This window comes from Salvelinus fontinalis, chromosome 29 (assembly GCF_029448725.1).
Source record: "Salvelinus fontinalis isolate EN_2023a chromosome 29, ASM2944872v1, whole genome shotgun sequence".
NCBI lineage: Eukaryota > Metazoa > Chordata > Actinopteri > Salmoniformes > Salmonidae > Salvelinus > Salvelinus fontinalis.
In genome coordinates, this window is record NC_074693.1 from 3,834,164 (window position 1) to 3,856,706 (window position 22,543).

Genomic DNA, 22,543 nt, shown 5'->3' on the forward strand with positions numbered 1-22,543 from the left:
CCTATATCTAGTATGAATGATAGTAATCCTATATCTAGTATGAATGGTAGTAATCCAGGTCCTATATCTAGTATGAATGGTAGTAATCCAGGTCCTATATCTAGTATGAATGGTAGTAATCCAGGTCCTATATCTAGTATGAATGATAGTAATCCAGGTCATATATCTAGTATGAATGATAGTAATCCAGGTCCTATATCTAGTATGAATGGTAGTAATCAAGGTCCTATATCTAGTATGAATGGTAGTAATCCAGGTCATATATCTAGTATGAATGATAGTAATCCAGGTCCTATATCTAGTATGAATGGTAGTAATCCAGGTCCTCTATCTAGTATGAATGATAGTAATCCTATATCTAGTATGAATGGTAGTAATCCAGGTCATATATCTAGTATGAATGGTAGTAATCCAGGTCCTATATCTAGTATGAATGGTAGTAATCCAGGTCATATATCTAGTATGAATGGTAGTAATCCAGGTCATATATCTAGTATGAATGATAGTAATCCAGGTCCTATATCTAGTATGAATGATAGTAATCCAGGTCATATATCTAGTATGAATGATAGTAATCCTATATCTAGTATGAATGGTAGTAATCCAGGTCATATATCTAGTATGAATGATAGTAATCCTATATCTAGTATGAATGGTAGTAATCCAGGTCCTATATCTAGTATGAATGGTAGTAATCCAGGTCCTATATCTAGTATGAATGATAGTAATCCAATATCTAGTATGAATGGTAGTAATCCAGGTCCTATATCTAGTATGAATGATAGTAATCCTATATCTAGTATGAATGGTAGTAATCCAGGTCCTATATCTAGTATGAATGATAGTAATCCTATATCTAGTATGAATGGTAGTAATCCAGGTCCTATATCTAGTATGAATGGTAGTAATCCAGGTCATATATCTAGTATGAATGGTAGTAATCCTATATCTAGTATGAATGGTAGTAATCCAGGTCATTTATCTAGTATGAATGGTAGTAATCCAGGTCATATATCTAGTATGAATGGTAGTAATCCAGGTCCTATATCTAGTATGAATGGTGGTAATCCAGGTCCTATATCTAGTATGAATGGTAGTAATCCAGGTCCTATATCTAGTATGAATGGTAGTAATCCAGGTCCTATATCTAGTATGAATGGTAGTAATCCAGGTCATATATCTAGTATGAATGATAGTAATCCTATATCTAGTATGAATGGTAGTAATCCAGGTCCTATATATAGTATGAATGGTAGTAATCCAAGTCCTATATCTAGTATGAATGATAGTAATCCAGGTCATATATCTAGTATGAATGGTAGTAATCCAGGTCCTATATCTAGTATGAATGGTTGTAATCCTATATCTAGTATGAATGATAGTAATCCTATATCTAGTATGAATGGTAGTAATCCTATATCTAGTATGAATGGTAGTAATCCAGGTCCTATATCTAGTATGAATGGTAGTAATCCAGGTCATATATCTAGTATGAATGATAGTAATCCTATATCTAGTATGAATGGTAGTAATCCAGGTCATATATCTAGTATGAATGATAGTAATCCTATATCTAGTATGAATGGTAGTAATCCAGGTCCTATATCTAGTATGAATGGTAGTAATCCAGGTCCTATATCTAGTATGAATGGTAGTAATCCAGGTCCTATATCTAGTATAAATGGTAGTAATCCAGGTCCTATATCTAGTATGAATGGTAGTAATCCAGGTCCTATATCTAGTATGAATGGTAGTAATCCAGGTCATATATCTAGTATGAATGATAGTAATCCAGGTCCTATATCTAGTATGAATGGTAGTAATCCAGGTCCTATATCTAGTTTGAATGGTAGTAATCCAGGTCATATATCTAATATGAATGGTAGTAATCCTATATCTAGTATGAATGGTAGTAATCCAGGTCCTATATCTAGTATGAATGGTAGTAATCCTATATCTAGTATGAATGGTAGTAATCCAGGTCATATATCTAATATGAATGGTAGTAATCCTATATCTAGTATGAATGGTAGTAATCCAGGTCCTATATCTAGTATGAATGGTAGTAATCCTATATCTAGTATGAATGGTAGTAATCCAGGTCCTATATCTAGTATGAATGGTAGTAATCCTATATCTAGTATGAATGGTAGTAATCCAGGTCCTATATCTAGTATGAATGGTAGTAATCCTATATCTAGTATGAATGGTAGTAATCCAGGTCCTATATCTAGTATGAATGGTAGTAATCCTATATCTAGTATGAATGGTAGTAATCCTATATCTAGTATGAATGGTAGTAATCCTATATCTAGTATGAATGGTAGTAATCCAGGTCCTATATCTAGTATGAATGGTAGTAATCCAGGTCCTATATCTAGTATGAATGGTAGTAATCCAGGTCCTATATCTAGTATGAATGATATCAGCAGAACCTGACCTGAACTGGATCCGCCGGGGTTAAAATCACACAGGCAAGCAGCAGGCGGCCGAACATCATGTCTGTTGTCACATCACACACACACACACACACACACACACACACACACACACACACACACACACACACACACACACACACACACACACACACACACACACACACACACACACACACACACACACACACACACACACACACACACACACACACACACAATACATAACCATGTTTCACTCTCGTCAAGGGTTACGTCGCTAGCTACTAGATAACAGATACTGTATCAACACAACAGAGTCCTATAACCTACAAACACCGCCACTCCAACAAGATACAATACGTAGTCACCACTTTGGTAAAAAAAACATATTTATAATAGTTGTGAGTGTTTACCTGGTCAGACGAGGTGCTCAGAGACAGGGGGCTCGGTGTGAAGCAGACTTCCTCAATGTGTTCATGGTAATTACAGCTGGACTCTGACCCCTCTTCAGTCAGCCATCTCTTAGCAACCAAGGAGCTTAGTCACCATTACTTCACTAAGGCATTAATAGCAGCAATGCACTGTGGGATTGACATCAAGTACTGCAGTTTCATCTGTGTTGGTCATCATTATTTAGTGATGTAAATCTAGTTTAATCTGTGTTGGTCATCATTATTTAGTGATGTAAATCCAGTTTAATCTGTGTTGGTCATCATTATTTAGTGATGTAAATCCAGTTTAATCTGTGTTGGTCATCATTATTTAGTGATGTAAATCTAGTTTAATCTGTGTTGGTCATCATTATTTAGTGATGTAAATCCAGTTTAATCTGTGTTGGTCATCATTATTTAGTGATGTAAATCTAGTTTAATCTGTGTTGGTCATCATTATTTAGTGATGTAAATCCAGTTTAATCTGTGTTGGTCATCATTATTTAGTGATGTAAATCTAGTTTAATCTGTGTTGGTCATCATTATTTAGTGATGTAAATCTAGTTTCATCTGTGTTGGTCATCATTATTTAGTGATGTAAATCCAGTTTAATCTGTGTTGGTCATCATTATTTAGTGATGTAAATCCAGTTTAATCTGTGTTGGTCATTATTATTTAGTGATGTAAATCTAGTTTCATCTGTGTTGGTCATCATTATTTAGTGATGTAAATCTAGTTTAATCTGTGTTGGTCATCATTATTTAGTGATGTAAATCCAGTTTCATCTGTGTTGGTCATCATTATTTAGTGATGTAAATCTAGTTTAATCTGTGTTGGTCATCATTATTTAGTGATGTAAATCTAGTTTAATCTGTGTTGGTCATTATTATTTAGTGATGTAAATCTAGTTTAATCTGTGTTGGTCATCATTATTTAGTGATGTAAATCTAGTTTCATCTGTGTTGGTCATTATTATTTAGTGATGTAAATCCAGTTTAATCTGTGTTGGTCATCATTATTTAGTGATGTAAATCTAGTTTAATCTGTGTTGGTCATCATTATTTAGTGATGTAAATCTAGTTTAATCTGTGTTGGTCATCATTATTTAGTGATGTAAATCTAGTTTCATCTGTGTTGGTCATCATTATTTAGTGATGTAAATCCAGTTTCATCTGTGTTGGTCTTCATTATTTAGTGATGTAAATCCAGTTTCATCTGTGTTGGTCATTATTATTTAGTGATGTAAATCCAGTTTCATCTGTGTTGGTCTTCATTATTTAGTGATGTAAATCCAGTTTCATCTGTGTTGGTCATCATTATTTAGTGATGTAAATCCAGTTTAATCTGTGTTGGTCATTATTATTTAGTGATGTAAATCCAGTTTAATCTGTGTTGGTCATCATTATTTAGTGATGTAAATCTAGTTTAATCTGTGTTGGTCATCATTATTTAGTGATGTAAATCCAGTTTCATCTGTGTTGGTCATCATTATTTAGTGATGTAAATCCAGTTTCATCTGTGTTGGTCATTATTATTTAGTGATGTAAATCTAGTTTCATCTGTGTTGGTCATCATTATTTAGTGATGTAAATCCAGTTTAATCTGTGTTGGTCATCATTATTTAGTGATGTAAATCTAGTTTCATCTGTGTTGGTTATCATTATTTAGTGATGTAAATCTAGTTTAATCTGTGTTGGTCATCATTATTTAGTGATGTAAATCCAGTTTAATCTGTGTTGGTCATCATTATTTAGTGATGTAAATCCAGTTTCATCTGTGTTGGTCATCATTATTTAGTGATGTAAATCTAGTTTCATCTGTGTTGGTCATCATTATTTAGTGATGTAAATCTAGTTTAATCTGTGTTGGTCATCATTATTTAGTGATGTAAATCCAGTTTCATCTGTGTTGGTCATCATTATTTAGTGATGTAAATCCAGTTTCATCTGTGTTGGTCATCATTATTTAGTGATGTAAATCCAGTTTAATCTGTGTTGGTCATCATTATTTAGTGATGTAAATCTAGTTTCATCTGTGTTGGTCATCATTATTTAGTGATGTAAATCTAGTTTAATCTGTGTTGGTCATTATTATTTAGTGATGTAAATCTAGTTTAATCTGTGTTGGTCATTATTATTTAGTGATGTAAATCTAGTTTAATCTGTGTTGGTCATTATTATTTAGTGATGTAAATCCAGTTTAATCTGTGTTGGTCATCATTATTTAGTGATGTAAATCTAGTTTAATCTGTGTTGGTCATCATTATTTAGTGATGTAAATCTAGTTTAATCTGTGTTGGTCATTATTATTTAGTGATGTAAATCTAGTTTAATCTGTGTTGGTCATCATTATTTAGTGATGTAAATCTAGTTTAATCTGTGTTGGTCATCATTATTTAGTGATGTAAATCCAGTTTAATCTGTGTTGGTCATTATTATTTAGTGATGTAAATCCAGTTTCATCTGTGTTGGTCATCATTATTTAGTGATGTAAATCCAGTTTAATCTGTGTTGGTCATTATTATTTAGTGATGTAAATCTAGTTTAATCTGTGTTGGTCATCATTATTTAGTGATGTAAATCCAGTTTCATCTGTGTTGGTCATCATTATTTAGTGATGTAAATCTAGTTTCATCTGTGTTGGTCATCATTATTTAGTGATGTAAATCTAGTTTAATCTGTGTTGGTCATCATTATTTAGTGATGTAAATCTAGTTTAATCTGTTTTGGTCATTATTATTTAGTGATGTAAATCTAGTTTCATCTGTGTTGGTCATCATTATTTAGTGATGTAAATCTAGTTTTATCTGTGTTGGTCATCATTATTTAGTGATGTAAATCTAGTTTCATCTGTGTTGGTCATCATTATTTAGTGATGTAAATCTAGTTTCATCTGTGTTGGTCATCATTATTTAGTGATGTAAATCTAGTTTTATCTGTGTTGGTCATCATTATTTAGTGATGTAAATCCAGTTTCATCTGTGTTGGTCATCATTATTTAGTGATGTAAATCTAGTTTAATCTGTGTTGGTCATTATTATTTAGTGATGTAAATCTAGTTTAATCTGTTTTGGTCATTATTATTTAGTGATGTAAATCTAGTTTCATCTGTGTTGGTCATCATTATTTAGTGATGTAAATCTAGTTTTATCTGTGTTGGTCATCATTATTTAGTGATGTAAATCTAGTTTCATCTGTGTTGGTCATCATTATTTAGTGATGTAAATCTAGTTTCATCTGTGTTGGTCATCATTATTTAGTGATGTAAATCTAGTTTTATCTGTGTTGGTCATCATTATTTAGTGATGTAAATCCAGTTTCATCTGTGTTGGTCATCATTATTTAGTGATGTAAATCTAGTTTAATCTGTGTTGGTCATCATTATTTAGTGATGTAAATCTAGTTTAATCTGTGTTGGTCATCATTATTTAGTGATGTAAATCTAGTTTCATCTGTGTTGGTCATCATTATTTAGTGATGTAAATCTAGTTTCATCTGTGTTGGTCATTATTATTTAGTGATGTAAATCCAGTTTCATCTGTGTTGGTCATCATTATTTAGTGATGTAAATCTAGTTTAATCTGTGTTGGTCATCATTATTTAGTGATGTAAATCCAGTTTAATCTGTGTTGGTCATCATTATTTAGTGCTGTAAATCCAGTTTAATCTGTGTTGGTCATCATTATTTAGTGATGTAAAACAAAGGTTACGTATGTAACCAAGGTTATGTGAGCTATATGGATCACTCCAATATATTGGTATCACTCCGTGGCGGAGGGATACGTCCGAGGTGAGGATTTACAGTTTTACTCCCGTGTACACCTGTGTCACGGCTAGGGTCCGCCCCTATATATAGACCCCATGGCCGCGACACACGTTCTCTACATCATTTCTGAGGCTCCTCTAGCACCGTAGAGGATTGTAGTGATCCATATAGCTCACATAACCGTGGTTACATACGTAACCTTCATTACGTTTCACTATATTGGATCACTCCAATTTATTGGTATACCCGTACCAGATTAGTCGGTGCTAGAGGGACCTGGCCAGCCAGCGGTGAAGTCCCAGCGCGGGACCGAGACGCAGGGGCCGTCAACGTGGAAGGGGGTCCCGGCACAGTCCCCGGAAGGGGAGGCGATGCCCAGGACCGCTGATCCAAACGCAGAGGAAGTTGCCACATTTACCTGATAGTACCTAACAAAGGTGCAAGAGGAAGCCCAGCTGGCCGCAGCAACGATATCAGCGAGGGGCACTCCTCTCAGTAGAGCCCAGGACGCAGCCACACCTCGTGTTGAATGTTCCACCACAGATCCCAACACTGGCCTGCCAGCCAGGCGGTATGCTGTCGTAATCTTGTCCACGATCCAGTGAGACCAGCCGATGCTTTAATAGCCCCCAGGTTACTCTCACCATAGCAAACAAAGAGCTGGTCTGTTGTTCTCACTGACCGTGTCCGCTCCACATAGGCAGCCAGTGCCCTCACAGGGCACAGCATACCAGAGGGAGGCCCAGACTCCCCCTCTACTGCCAGGGGGTCATAAGTAGACAGGATAAAAGGGATGTTCACATGCCGTCAGAAAAAATGAAGGGTTGGAGAGAAATGAAGGGTTGGGGAGAAATGAAGGGTTGGGGAGGAAATGAAGGGTTGGGGGGAAATGAAGGGTTGGGGGGGAAATGAAGGGTTGGGGGGAAATGAAGGGTTGGGGGGAAATGAAGAGTTGGGGGGAAATTAAGGGTTGGGGAGGAATGAAGGGTTGGGGAGGAATGAAGGGTTGGGGGGAAATGAAGGGTTGGGGAGGAATGAAGGGTTGGGGAGAAATGAAGGGTTGGGGAGGAATGAAGGGTTGGGGGGAAATGAAGGGTTGGGGGGAAATGAAGGGTTGGGGGGAAATGAAGGGTTGGGGGGAAATGAAGGGTTGGGGAGGAATGAAGGGTTGGGAGGAATGAAGGGTTGGGGGGAAATGAAGGGTTGGGGGGAAATGAAGGGTTGGGGGGAAATGAAGGGTTGGAGAGGAATGAAGGGTTGGGGGGAATGAAGGGTTGGGGAGGAATGAAGGGTTGGGGGAAATGAAGGGTTGGGGAGGAATGAAGGGTTGGGGGAAATGAAGGGTTGGGGAGGAATGAAGGGTTGGGGGGAAATGAAGGGTTGGGGAGGAATGAAGGGTTGGGGGGAAATGAAGGGTTGGAGAGGAATGAAGGGTTGGGGGGAATGAAGGGTTGGGAGGAATGAAGGGTTGGGGAGGAATGAAGGGTTGGGGGGAAATGAAGGGTTGGAGAGGAATGAAGGGTTGGGGGGAAATGAAGGGTTGGGGAGGAATGAAGGGTTGGGGGGAAATGAAGGGTTGGGGAGGAATGAAGGGTTGGGGGGAAATGAAGGGTTGGAGAGGAATGAAGGGTTGGGGGGAATGAAGGGTTGGGAGGAATGAAGGGTTGGGGAGGAATGAAGGGTTGGGGGGAAATGAAGGGTTGGGGGGAAATGAAGGGTTGGGGGGAAATGAAGGGTTGGGGAGGAATGAAGGGTTGGGAGGAATGAAGGGTTGGGGGAAATGAAGGGTTGGGGAGGAATGAAGGGTTGGGGGGAAATGAAGGGTTGGGGGGAAATGAAGGGTTGGGGGAAATGAAGGGTTGGGGAGGAATGAAGGGTTGGGGGGAAATGAAGGGTTGGGGGGAAATGAAGGGTTGGGGAGGAATGAAGGGTTGGGGGGAAATGAAGGGTTGGGGAGAAATGAAGGGTTGGGGAGAAATGAAGGTTTGGGGGGAAATGAAGGGTTGGGGGGAAATGAAGGGTTGGGGAGAAATGAAGGGTTGGGGGGAAATGAAGGGTTGGGAGGAATGAAGGGTTGGGGAGAAATGAAGGGTTGGGGAGGAATGAAGGGTTGGGAGGAATGAAGGGTTGGGGGGAAATGAAGGGTTGGGGGGAAGTGAAGGGTTGGAGAGGAATGAAGGGTTGGGGAGAAATGAAGGGTTGGGGGGAAGTGAAGGGTTGGAGAGGAATGAAGGGTTGGGGGGAAATGAAGGGTTGGGGAGAAATGAAGGGTTGGGGAGGAATGAAGGGTTGGGGGGAAATGAAGGGTTGGGGGAAATGAAGGGTTGGGGGGAAGTGAAGGGTTGGGGAGAAATGAAGGGTTGGGGAGAAATGAAGGGTTGGAGAGGAATGAAGGGTTGGGGGGAAATGAAGAGTTGGGGGGAAATGAAGGGTTCGGGAGAAATGAAGGGTTGGGGAGGAATGAAGAGTTGGGGGGAAATGAAGGGTTGGGGCGGAGAGATATATTCCTCCCCCCGGGGTCCACCTGGCAGCACTCAGAACTTACCGAAAGAGGATGGAGCTCACCCACCCTCTTCAAGAAAGCCACCTTCATAGAGAGGTGTTTCAGGGAGGCAGACTCCAACGAAAGGCGGCTTTGCCAAAGCTGCCAAGACCACATCCAGATCCCAGCTCGCCATTGAGCGGGTCTTAGCTGGACGCAGGCGACGAACCCCCTTCATAAACCTGGAGACCAAGGGATGGCGCCCCTCTGGCCTAGCAGGCAGATATAGCGGCCAAATACCCTCTCAGTGTAGAGGATGCCAAGGCCTCATCCAAGCGAGACTGCAGGTAATGAAGGACATACTGCACCCCGCATGACTCGGGCACAATACCAGAGCACCGAGCACCAATACCAGAGCACCAATACCAGAGCACCAATACCAGAGCACCAAGCACCAATACCAGAGCACCAATACCAGAGCACCAATACCAGAGCACCAAGCAGGACAACCGCCAGTGCAACTGGTATGCCGTGGTTGTAGCTGGCTCCCTTGTGCTCTGCATGGTGTTCATTACACCCTCCTGTAGTCCTAACATGGATCATTGGTGCCGTTCAGTGGCCAAGCCCACAGACTGAGGCGGTTCGGCCTCGGATGCCACAGAGTTCCCCCAGCCTGAGACAGCAAGTCCAGTCTCAGGGGAAGTTGCAAAGATGTCTCGGACAACAGGGACAGGAGAAGGCTGAACCAGGGTCATCTGGGCCAGTATGGGGCCACCAGAAGCATACGATGCTCTGCCATCCTGGTTCTGCCTTGCATCAGGGGAAAAGGGGGAATGCATAAAGCTCCAGCCCTAGCCAATCGTGCTGCACCACCTGGGGATATCTTCTGCCACATTCAGGATGCCAGATACGTGCACTGCGCGTAGAGACGCTAGAAAGCCCTGAGCCCAGAGGGCTATAAGATTGAGGCGGTCAGTCCACGCTGATGGTTGATGTTATTTCACTAGGACATGTCTTCTCTTCAGATGTGGAAGGATAGAAAGACCGCAGGGCCAGCAGTAAAGCTCGGAGCTCTAGTGTATTGATGTGCCTGCCGCTCCAAGGGGTAGCAAACAGCTGCTGGCCAACCTGCCCTTGGTCAAACCCCTCAGCTGATCTGAGAGGTGTCTGTGCTGACCAGCTCCCAGCGGCACATCCTCAGCATCTCCACCCCACCTGAGAGAAAGGAGTGACAGCGCCACCTCAACAATACCCTGAGGCCCTGTGGCAGCTGGTAGTGACGGTGGTGCTTTGGGTGCAGCTGGTGGGAGTTGAACCACCGTTGAAGAGGAGACGGAGCAGGCCCAAGGGAATAATGCACCAGCCCACCGTTGTGGGTCAGGAGTCTCTGTCTGACTGGACCTGGGTCCTGGTCGTGGGACAAGTCAGACAATTGTACAGGTAATTGAGGATCAACAAGCCTCGGGACGTGAGAGGTGCCAGGACAGCACCTATGCACTTTGTGAAAGTGCGGGGTGCCGAGGAGAGGCCGAAGGGAAGAACCAAGAATTCGTAAGCCGTCCGTACGAAGGTGAATCGGAGGTACTGCCAATGAGCTGGGTGAACAGGAACATGGGAGTACACATCCCTCAGGTCTAGCTCCACAAACCACTAATTTGAGGTGGACTATATGATCACACCGGTAATAGATCCATTGCTGTATTACTTGTGAGGCACAGCTGAGTGAGCATACATTTAAATATTTTAATTTTTATTTTACTGGGCTGCTGGTGCATCTGATGGTCAGTAGACTGAGGTTCCGTCTCTCAACATCCCTCCTCTCTCTTTTCCTCTGATGACACTGGCCAAAAAGGGACACCGTCTTCCAGCTGATGGCAAAACGGGAGTTGCACCGCATTATTTCTGCCTCTTGCACCAATTCATGTTGTTACTCCTATGAACAGAGAAAATGAAATATTCCTGAATATTAAAAAAGGCCCAAGATGCTAATAATAACGACGCCTATAGATACACTCTGCTACTCATACATTACTGCTGCAGAGCAACAACTGAAATTTTACATTTACATAAAGATTCAGACCCTTTACTCAGTACTTTGTTGAAGCACGTTTGGCAGCGATTACAGCCTTGAGTCTTCTTGGGTATGACGCTACAAGTTTGGCACACCTGTATTTGGGGAGTTTCTTCCATTCTTCTCTGTAGATCCTCTCAAGCTCTGTCAGGTTGGATGGGGAGCGTCGCTGCGCAGCTATTTTCAGGTCTCTCCAGAGATGTTCGATCAGGTTCAAGTCCGGGCTCTGGCTGCGCTGCTCAAGGACATTCAGAGACTTGTCCCGAAGCCACTTTTGAGTTGTCTTGGCTGTGTGCTTAGGGTTGCTGTCCTGTTGGAAGGTGAATCTTCGCCCCTAGTCTGAGGTCTTGAGCACTCTGGAGCAGGTTTTCCTCAAAGATCTCTCTGTACTTTGCTCTGTTCATCTTTTCCTCGTTCCTGACTAGTCTCCCAGTCCCTTTCGCTGAAAAACATCCCCACAGCATGATGCTGCCACCACCATGCTTCACCTCTAGCTTGGTACTCACTTTCAGGCCAAAGTGTTCCATCTTGGTTTCATCAGACCAGAGAATCTTGTTTCTGAGAGTCCTTTATGTGCCTTTTACTGAGGAGTGGCTTCCGTCTGACCACTTTACCATAAAGACCTGATTGGTGGAGTGCTGCCGAGACGATTGTCCTTCTGGAAGGTTCTCCCATCTCTACAGAGGAACTCTGGGGCTCTGTTAGAGTAGCCATTGGGTTCTTGGTCCCCTTCCCCAGATCTGTGTGTCTCAACACAATCCTGACTCGGAGCTCTACAGACAATTCCTTCGACTTCATGGCTTGGTTTTTGCTCTGACATGCACTTTCAACCGTGGGACCTTATATAGACAGGTGTGTGCCTTTCCAATCAATTAAATTTACCACAGGTGATTCCAATCAAGTTGCAGAAACAACTCAAGGATGATCAATGGAAACAGGATGCACCAGAGCTCAATGTTGAGTCTCATAGCAAAGGGTCTGAATACTTACATAAATAAGATATTTCTGTTTTTTATTTTTAATACATTTGCAATGTCTAAAAACCTGTTTTCATTTTATGGGGTATTGTATATAGATTGACAAGGATTTTAAAAAACAATTTTAGAATAAGGCTGCAACGTAAGAAAATGTGGAAAAATCAAGAGGTCTGAATACTTTTCAAATGCATTGTAAAATATTTTCTGTATTTGTGGACAGTCTCTAATCATTGTTTTACAAGTTTTTTGTTTTACAAATCTCACAGTATCAAATTGGCTGTAGCTTTCTTTTAAGCCTGCTAGGTTACAGCAGACACAATAATCTGAGCAATCTGATTGGCCAGCGGTAGACCTATAGTGCACTTGATTTGCTCTCCGGGCCCACAGGGAAGGCAGAATTTGTACCTCCAGACACTTGAAATGGTTCAAAATGGGAACAGTTTGCCTATTCGGCCAGCAGGGCAGCTGAATCAGGTGCACCTACCGCCACCAGCCCGAGACAAATAAAAAATACGAACGCAAGGCTTTATCGTTTTATTTTTTTTACTGAAATGTTTGGTGATCGACCAGTGGATCGTGATGGACTAGGTATGCCTTGGAGATCGACCAATGGGTCGTGATGGACTAGGAATGCCTTGAAGATCGACCAATGGATCGTGATGGACTAGGAATGCCTTGGAGATCAACCAGTGGATCGTGATGGACTAGGAAGGCCTTGAAGATCGACCAATGGATCGTGATGGACTAGGAATGCCTTGGAGATCAACCAGTGGATCGTGATGGACTAGGAAGGCCTTGAAGATCGACCAATGGATCGTGATGGACTAGGAAGGCCTTGGAGATCAACCAGTGGATCATGATGGTGACCAGTGCTTTAACCCCATTCTCAACCGTCGTCAGGTTTGACAAAAGAAGTGGATATGAAAATAATCTTCAGTTGAACTGATTGGTCAACTCCCCCAGCCCTCCTGCTGCAATTGACATAATTGGTATCCTTTTGGGTTGCTGCAGTTCAGTATTGTGGCACTCTAAGCTGTCCCACTCAGAGGGCAAGAAAACTCTAAATCACATAAAAGGCTTTTCAGTTGTTGAGGGATTAATCAAACAAATCAAATTGTATTTGTCACATGCGCTGAATACAACAGTGAAATGCTTCCTTACAAGCTGTCACGCCCTGACCTTAGATATCTCTGTTTTTCTATATATTTTGGTTAGGTCAGGATGTGACTAGGGTACGCTAGTTTTTGTATGTCTAGGGGTTTTGGTATGTCTAGGGGTTTTGGTATGTCTAGGGGTTTTTGTATGTCTATGGTGGCCTGATATGGGCCCCATTCAGAGACAGCTGTTTATCGTTGTCTCTGATTGGGGATCATATTTAGGTAGCCATTTTCCTCATTTGTGTTGTGGGATCTTGTTTTTGTATCGTTGCCTTGTGCAACATTTTTTATATTCTTTGTTGTTTTTGTTGTAAGTTTCACTAATAAAGAATGTGGAACTCTATGCATGCTGCACCTTGGTCCTTTCAATGAACGTGACACAAGCCCTTAACTTATTATGGCTGAAGGGGCAGTATTGAGTAGCTTGGCTGAAAGGTGCACAGAGATGCACATATTAAACAGCCTGCTCCTCATTCCCAGTTGCTAATATATGCATATTATTATTCATATTGGATAGAAAACACTCTGAAGTTTCTAAAACTGTTTGAATTATGTCTGTGAGTATAACAGAACTCACATGGCAGGCAAAAACCTGAGAAGTTCCACTTCCTGTTTGTATTTTTTCTGGGGGTGCCAATTTTCAACCAAGCTCTCATTGAAATCACAGAGAGATATTGGTGAATTTTCTCTTCCTACGGCTTCCACTAGATGTCAACAGTCAATAGAACTTTGTCTGATGAATCTAATGTGAAGGGGGGCCGAAGGAGACAGGAATGAGTAATCACTTCCACGGGCTGACCATGCTTTCACCGTGCGCCTTCACCTGAGGAGGACCTCCGTTCCACCGCTCTTCTGAAGTCAATCTAATTCTCCGGTTGGAACGTTATTCAAGATGTATGTTAACAGCATTCTAAAGATTGATTCAGTACATCGTTTGACATGTTTCTACTGACTGTTACGGAACTTTTGGACATTTCATCACGTTATAGTGGAGGCGCTTTCTGACTTTGGAATTGTTTACCGAAGGCGCGAATCAAAGTAGCTAATTTGACATAAATAACGGACATTAACGAACAAATCAAGCATTTATTGTGGACCTGGGATTTCTAGGACTGCATTCTGATGAATTCATCAAAGGTAAGGAAACATTTATCATGTATTTTCTGGTTTCTGTTGAGTCCAACATGGCGGCTAATTTGGCTATTGTTCTGAGCCTTGTCTCAGATTATTGCATGATTTGCTTTTTCCATAAAGTTTTTTTGAAATCTGACACAGCGGTTGCATTAAGGAGAGGTATATCTATAATTCCATGTGTATAACTTGTATTATCATCTATATTTATGATGAGTATTTCTGTTGAAACGATGTGGCTATGCAAAGTCACTTGATGTTTTTGCAACTAGTGAATCTAATGCGTGCGTCAATGTAAACTCAGATTTGTTTATATAACTATGAACTTCTTCCTGTAGTCCAAAATCATCTCCTTTGTCTTGATCACGTTGAGGGAGAAGTAGTTTGCACCACACGGTCAGGTCTCTGACCTCCTCCCTATAGGCTGTCTCATCATTGTCGGTGATCAGTCCTACCACTATTGTGTCATTGGCAAACTTAATGAGGGTGTTGGAGTCGTGCTTGGCCATGCTGTCATGAGTGAACAGGGAGTACAGGAGGGGACTGAGCACGCACCCCTGAGGGGCCCCTGTGTTGAGGATCAGCATGGCGAATGTGTTGTTACCTACCCTTACCACCTGGGGGGGCGGTCCGTCAGGAAGTCCAGGATCCAGTTGCAGAGGGAGGTGTTTAGTCCCAGGATCCTTAGCTTAGTGATGAGCTTTGAGGGCACTATGGTTTTGAACGCTGAGCTGTAGTCAATTAATAGCATTCTCACATAGATGTTCCTTTTGTCCGGGTGTGAAAGGGCAGTGTGGAGTGCAATAGAGAATGCATAATCTGTGGATCTGTTGGGGCGGGTCTAGGGTTTCTGGGATAATGGTGTTGATGTGAGCCATGTCCAGCCTTTCAAAGCATTTCATGGCTATGGGTAGGTAGTCATTTAGGCAGGTTACCTTAGTCCCTGTGCCAAAGAATACTATGATGGTCTACTTGAAGCATGTTGGTATTACAGACTCAGTCAGTGAAGACACTTCCCAGTTGGTCAGCGCATTCTCGGAGTACATGTCCTTGTAATCCATCTGGCCCTGCGGCTGTGTGAATGTTGACCTCAAACCTTTCTGAACCACCCATCCCGGATCCGGGATAATTGTCATCAGAAACGCTGACTAGCATAGCCTAGCCTAGCGCCACAGGTATATAATATAATATAATTTCATGAAATCACAAGTGCAATATTGCAAAACACAGTTTAGCCTTTTGTTAATCCACCTGTCGTCTCAGATTTTGAAATTATGCTTTACAGCGAAAGCAATACAAGCGTTTGTGTAAGTTTATCGATCGCTCGACATAACAATAAGTACACCTAGCATCAGGTAACTTGGTCACGAAAATCAGAAAAGCAATCAAATTAATCATTTACCTTTGATGATCTTCTGATGTTTTCACTCACGAGACTCCCAGTTAGACAACAAATGTTCCTTTTGTTCCATAAAGATATTTTTTATATCCAAATACCTCCGTTAGTTTGATGCGTTATGCCCAGGATTCCACCGGAAAGAGCGGTCGCGACAACGCCGACAAAAATTCCAAATTATATCCATAATGTCCACAGAAACATGTCAAACGTTTTTTATAATCTATCCTTAGGGTGTTTTTTCAAATATCTTTTCGATAATATATCAACCGGGACAGTTGGCCTTTCACTAGGACCGAGAGAAACAATGGCTGCCTTTCTCTTTTGCGCACAAGTCACTCTGAGAGCCCCCACCTATCCACTTACGCAATGTGGTCGTTCACGCTTATTCTTCAAAATAAAAGCCTGAAACTATGTCTAAAGGCTGTTGACACATTAGAGAAGCCATAGAAAAAGAAGTCTGGTTGATATCCCTTTAAATGGGCAATAGGGATGCATAGGAACAGAGAGGTTTCAAGAACAGGGGCACTTCCTGATTGGAGTTTCCTCAGGTTTTAGCCTGCAATATCAGTTCTGTTTAACTCACAGACAAAGTTTTTACAGTTTTGGAAACTTTAGAGTGTTTTCCATCATAATCTGACAACTATATGCATATTCTAGTTTCGGGGGCTGAGAAATAGGCAGTTTCAAATGGGTACGCTTTTTAGCCAAAAACAAAAATATCGCCGCCTAGTCTTAAGAAGAGAAAAAGAGGAAAGGTCTTACTCACATCGGCTGCGGTTAGAACGTGATCACACAGTCGTCCAGAACAGCTGATGCTCTCATGCATGTTACAGTGTTACTTGCCTCGAAGTGAGCATAGAAGTTATTTAGCTCATCTGGTAGGCTCGTGTCATTGGGCAGCTCTCGTCTGTGCTTCCCTTTGTATTCTGTAATAGTTTGCAAGCCCTGCCACATCCGACGAGAGTAGGAGCCGGTGTAGTACGATTCGATCTTAGTTCTGTATTGACACTTTGTCTGTTTGATGGTTTGTCGGTGGGCATAGCGGGATTTCTTATAATCTTCCAGGTTAGAGTCTACCCTTTAGCTCAGTGCGAATGTTGCCTGTAATCCATGGCTTCTGGTTGGGGTATGTACATACAGTCACTGTGTGCAAAGTTGTCGATGCACTTATTGATGAAGCCAGTGTTTGATGTGATGTGCTCCTCAATGCCATTTGAAGAATCCCGGAACATATTCCAGTCTGTGCTAGCAAAACCACTCCTGTTAGTAGAGACCTTGAAGAGTAGGAGTATTAAAATAAATAGTTAAAATTTAAAAGGCTAAAAAGCTAGATAAAAAAATATTCTGTGCTCAAACAAGGTAGTCTAAGAATAAGGTACTTTCGTTTTTGTTATATACTTATTTTTGGTGAAAATTATTATTTAATTGTCGACAACATACTATATTAGAACACATCAATTGGTTAAACCATATTTCCTGACCCATGGGGTCAATTAGTAAATATTCAGACTTAAGGTCACCTATACAAAAGGACTTAATAAGGTCACCTATACAATAATGACTATAATTGTAATAAAAGATGGAACTTTATATTATCTCCAAAGTTAATGCTGTTGAACACGGAACTCGGTTTGTGGTTTTGGAAAGTTTGTTGTTCTGGAAAGTTTTGAAAGTCTTTTGAAAAAGCTTGGTTACTAGCTAGCTACCTTTTCAGTTTGGATCCAGGTTGGCATCAGTTGCTGGGACAGCTACTATCTGTCCAGTGATCCTGCTGACCAAGGCCAGGTCTGAGGAGCTGCGTGGCATAGTAGCTAGACTAGCTGCCAGCTAGCTGCCTATCAAGCTAGCAGGGTTTTCTTGAGAGCTTAAACGCAGCCCACAAAACGGTTAGCCATTGTTCTTGAAAGAAAATTGACAATAGGAAGGTTGTAGGAGCTGTACTGTTAGATTTCATTGCAACCTTTGTTATTATTGACCATAACCTGTTGTTGAGAAAACGTGTGTTATGGGTTTTCAACCTCTGCCATATCGTGGATTGAGAGCCATCTATCTAATAGAACAGAGGGTTTTCATTTTTCATTCATGGAAGCTTCTCTAATGTCAAACATGTAAAGTGTGGTGTACCGCAGAGCAGTTCCCTAGACCCTCTACTCTTTTCTATTTTTACCAATGACCTGCCTTTGGCATTAAACAAAGCATGTGTGTCCATGTATACTCATAATTCAACCATCAGCAACCACAGATGAAGTCACTGAAACCCTTAACAAAGAGTTACAGTCTGTTTTGGAATGGGTGGCCAGTAATAAACTGGTCCTGAACATCTCTAAAACTAAGAGCGTTGTATTTGGTACAAATCATTCCCTAAGTTCTAGACCTCAGCTGAATCTCGTAATGAATGGTGTGGCTGTTGAACAAGTTGAGACTAAATTACTTGATGTTACCTTAGATTGTAAACCGTCATGGTCAAAACATATAGATTCAATGGTTGTAAAGATGGGGAGAGGTCTGGCCGTAATAAAGATATGCTTTGCTTTTTTGACACCACACTCCGCAAAGCAAATCCTGCAGGCTCTAGTTTTATCTTATCTTGATTATTGTCCAGTCATATGGTCAAGTGCTGTAAAGAAAGACCTAGTTAACTTCTTTGGGCTGCAAGCCCGAAGCCGGGCACAATATGACAACAGCCACTTCAAGTGCAGGGCGCGAAATTCAAAATATATTTTTTAGAAATATTTAACTTTCACACATTAACAAGTCCAATACAGCATATGAAAGATAAACATCTTGTGAATCCAGCCAACATGTCTGATTTTTAAAATGTTTTACAGCGAAAACACCACATATATTTATGTTAGCTCACCACCAAATACAAAAAAGGACAGACATTTTTCACAGCACAGGTAGCATGCACAAAGCCAACCTAACTAACCAAGAACCAACCAAACTAACCAAGAAACAACTTCATCAGATGACAGTCTTATAACATGTTATACAATAAATCTATGTTTTGTTCGAAAAATGTGCATATTTGAGGTATAAATCAGTTTTACATTGCAGCTACCATCACAGCTACCATCACAAATAGGACCGAAGCAGCCAGAGTAATTACAGACACCAACGTCAAATACCTAAATACTCATCATAAAACATTTCTGAAAAAATCGATGGTGTATAGCAAATTAAAGACAAACATCTTGTGAATCCAGCCAGCAAGAATTGAGTACGAGGCCGTTTGAAATGGGCACCTTTTATCCGGCTACTCAATACTGCCCCTGCAGCCCAAACAGGTTAAGCTGCAGCTGGTCCCAGAACAGAGCGGCACGTCTTGCTCTTCATTGTAATCAGAGGGCTATACTGTATCAACACCGTGCATGCCAGTCTCTCCGTCCATGCCAGTCTCTCCGTCCATGCCAGTCTCTCCGTCCATGCCAGTCTCTCCGTCCGTGCCAGTCTCTCCGTCCGTGCCAGTCTCTCCGTCCGTGCCAGTCTCTCCGTCCGTGCCAGTCTCTCCGTCCATGCCAGTCTCTCCGTCCATGCCAGTCTCTCCGTCCATGCCAGTCTCTCCGTCCGTGCCAGTCTCTCCGTCCGTGCCAGTCTCTCCGTCCGTGCCAGTCTCTCCGTCCGTGCCAGTCTCTCCGTCCATGCCAGTCTCTCCGTCCGTGCCAGTCTCTCCGTCCATGCCAGTCTCTCCGTCCATGCCAGTCTCTCTCTCGGCTAAGAGTCGAGGAAGACTGACTGCGTCTCTTCTTCTTTTTATAAGAAACATTCACGTGAAGGAAATTCAAATTTGTTTTCATAGTCAACTTCCACACAGCTCTGACACACACAGTTACCCCACCAGGCATGCCACCAGGGGTCTTTGCACAGTATTATACAGAGCCATGAGTGCATGGGACTCCCTTCCATCTTATATAGTGAACAGCTGGTTTCAAAAACGAATAAAGCAACAACTCATTTCAGTTGAATGCATTCAGTTGTACAACCGATTAGGTATCCCCCCTTTTCCCTTTCCTTACGGCACAACGCCTCTCCTCCATGTGACCTACTTGTTGTGTGTATGTACTGACATGTATGTGGCTCCCACGGCGGACTAAGCCACTGCATCTCAGTGCAAAAGGCATTGCTACAGTCCCTGGTTCAAATCCAGGCTGTATCACATCCAGCTGTGATTGGGAGTCCCATAGGGCGGCGCACAATTGGCCCAGCGGCATCCTGGTTTGGCTGTCGACTGACTTGCCTAGTTAAATAAAGGTTAAATACAAATAAATGTGTAACTGATAGATGCATACACTATATGTAAACGGTCCCGTGGCTCAGTTGGTAGAGTATGGCGCTTGCAACGCCAGGGTTGTGGGTTCAATTCCCACGGGAAGACCAGGGTTCAATTCCCACGGGGGGACCAGGATGAATATGTATGAGCTTTCCAATTTGTAAGTCGCTCTGGATAAGAGCGTCTGCTAAATGACGTAAATTATACATTAATTTGTCTGTACTGTACTTTTTTGTTATGTGTAAGACCCTAGTAAGACTCGCTGTCATCATTGGCATTGGCTAATGGGAATCCTAAAAATTCAAATCACCTGGGAAACCTGGATCATTTCAACTTTAAGGAAACCATTTTGAGGGACATTGCACTATTCACCACTTGAAAACACATACATTTTAATGTAATTGAATACTCATGTTTAGACATATAAGATGACCATATTTTATTAACATTTGACATCAGTCATTATTTGACCCATAGCAGATCTAAAGTATTTAAAAACTATATTGTTGAAATTAGTAAAATGGTATGCAAATTACATTCTAATATGGCATTGCTGGTATGACCCTCTTTAGACTTCTCAACCGCCTGGTAGAGAGAGCTCTGTTATTTCCTGTTGACTTCTCAACCGCCTGGTAGAGAGATCTGTTATTTCCTGTTGACTTCTCAACCGCCTGGTAGAGAGATCTGTTATTTCCTGTTGACTTCTCAACCGCCTGGTAGAGAGAGATCTGTTATTTCCTGTTGACTTCTCAACCGCCTGGTAGAGAGATCTGTTATTTCCTGTTGACTTCTCAACCGCCTGGTAGAGAGATCTGTTATTTCCTGTTGACTTCTCAAACGCCTGGTAGAGAGAGCTCTGTTATTTCCTGTTGACTTCTCAACCGCCTGGTAGAGAGAGCTCTGTTATTTCCTGTTGACTTCTCAACCGCCTGGTAGAGAGAGATCTGTTATTTCCTGTTGACTTCTCAAACGCCTGGTAGAGAGAGATCTGTTATTTCCTGTTGACTTCTCAACCGCCTGGTAGAAAGCTCTGTTATTTCCTGTTGACTTCTCAACCGCCTGGTAGAGAGAGATCTGTTATTTCCTGTTGACTTCTCAAACGCCTGGTAGAGAGAGCTCTGTTATTTCCTGTTGACTTCTCAACCGCCTGGTAGAGAGAGCTCTGTTATTTCCTGTTGACTTCTCAACCGCCTGGTAGAGAGAGATCTGTTATTTCCTGTTGACTTCTCAAACGCCTGGTAGAGAGAGATCTGTTATTTCCTGTTGACTTCTCAAACGCCTGGTAGAGAGAGATCTGTTATTTCCTGTTGACTTCTCAACCGCCTGGTAGAGAGAGATCTGTTATTTCCTGTTGACTTCTCAACCGCCTGGTAGAGAGAGATCTGTTATTTCCTGTTGACTTCTCAACCGCCTGGTAGAGAGAGATCTGTTATTTCCTGTTGACTTCTCAACCGCCTGGTAGAGAGAGATCTGTTATTTCCTGTTGACTTCTCAACCGCCTGGTAGAGAGAGCTGTTATTTCCTGTTGACTTCTCAACCGCCTGGTAGAGAGAGATCTGTTATTTCCTGTTGACTTCTCAAACGCCTGGTAGAGAGAGATCTGTTATTTCCTGTTGACTTCTCAAACGCCTGGTAGAGAGAGATCTGTTATTTCCTGTTGACTTCTCAACCGCCTGGTAGAGAGAGATCTGTTATTTCCTGTTGACTTCTCAACCGCCTGGTAGAGAGAGATCTGTTATTTCCTGTTGACTTCTCAACCGCCTGGTAGAGAGAGCTGTTATTTCCTGTTGACTTCTCAACCGCCTGGTAGAGAGAGCTCTGTTATTTCCTGTTGACTTCTCAACCGCCTGGTAGAGAGAGATCTGTTATTTCCTGTTGACTTCTCAACCGCCTGGTAGAGAGCTCTGATATTTCCAAAATAACCATCAAGTAAAATAATAACTATTGGAAGTTATTATTTGGGTTGTCATTAACAGGAAGTTAAGGTGAAATCATTGTTTTTACATTGTTGAACATACAGTAGCTTACAGGTAGACTCAGCGTTACACCATCATTAAACGCAGTGACACCCTGCTTACAGACATAAACAACAACAGATTTCAAATCTGCCACAAAATATAAATCTAACTAAATAAAACAGAGAGTAAATAAGATAAACACTCTTCCAGCTGTCTCTATGGCGATACAGCGTTGTTGTCACAGTCTGATGTTGATCTCACTGCGTGTTCCGTCGTCACCGCCACTCTCGTTGCCGTCGGCGTCGGACAGGAAACCGCTCCCGACGGTAACCGTGGTGCCGACGCTGTGTTCCAGAGCCGTGATGCGCTGCTTTAGACGTTGCTGCGCGGTGGCATACTCCATTTGTAACCGTGCCAACCGCGTCTGGAGACGATCCACACACGCCTCCAACTTCTCCACCTATCAGAGGACAGTAGTTAAG

At 42.0% G+C, this 22,543-nt stretch overlaps 2 protein-coding genes across 3 annotated transcripts in view; both read right to left on the reverse strand.

Annotated features, from left to right (window-relative positions):
- The window catches only part of si:ch211-274f20.2 (calnexin), a 55,646-nt gene extending 52,616 nt beyond the window's left edge, over positions 1-3,030 (reverse strand). The window contains exons 1-2 of the mRNA XM_055888082.1: positions 2,834-3,030; positions 2,441-2,502 (exon numbers count right to left, since the gene is read on the reverse strand). Of these exons, the coding sequence (XP_055744057.1) occupies positions 2,441-2,500 (60 nt within the window). The 5' untranslated portion in view covers positions 2,501-2,502; positions 2,834-3,030. The remainder of the gene's footprint in view (positions 1-2,440; positions 2,503-2,833) is intronic.
- A 17,497-nt stretch (positions 3,031-20,527) lies between these two features.
- The window catches only part of LOC129827332 (cyclic nucleotide-gated cation channel-like), an 82,613-nt gene continuing 80,597 nt past the window's right edge, over positions 20,528-22,543 (reverse strand). For both annotated transcript variants that reach the window (XM_055888084.1, XM_055888083.1), the window contains one exon: positions 20,528-22,521. In XM_055888084.1, the coding sequence (XP_055744059.1) occupies positions 22,300-22,521 (222 nt within the window). In that variant the 3' untranslated portion in view covers positions 20,528-22,299. The remainder of the gene's footprint in view (positions 22,522-22,543) is intronic.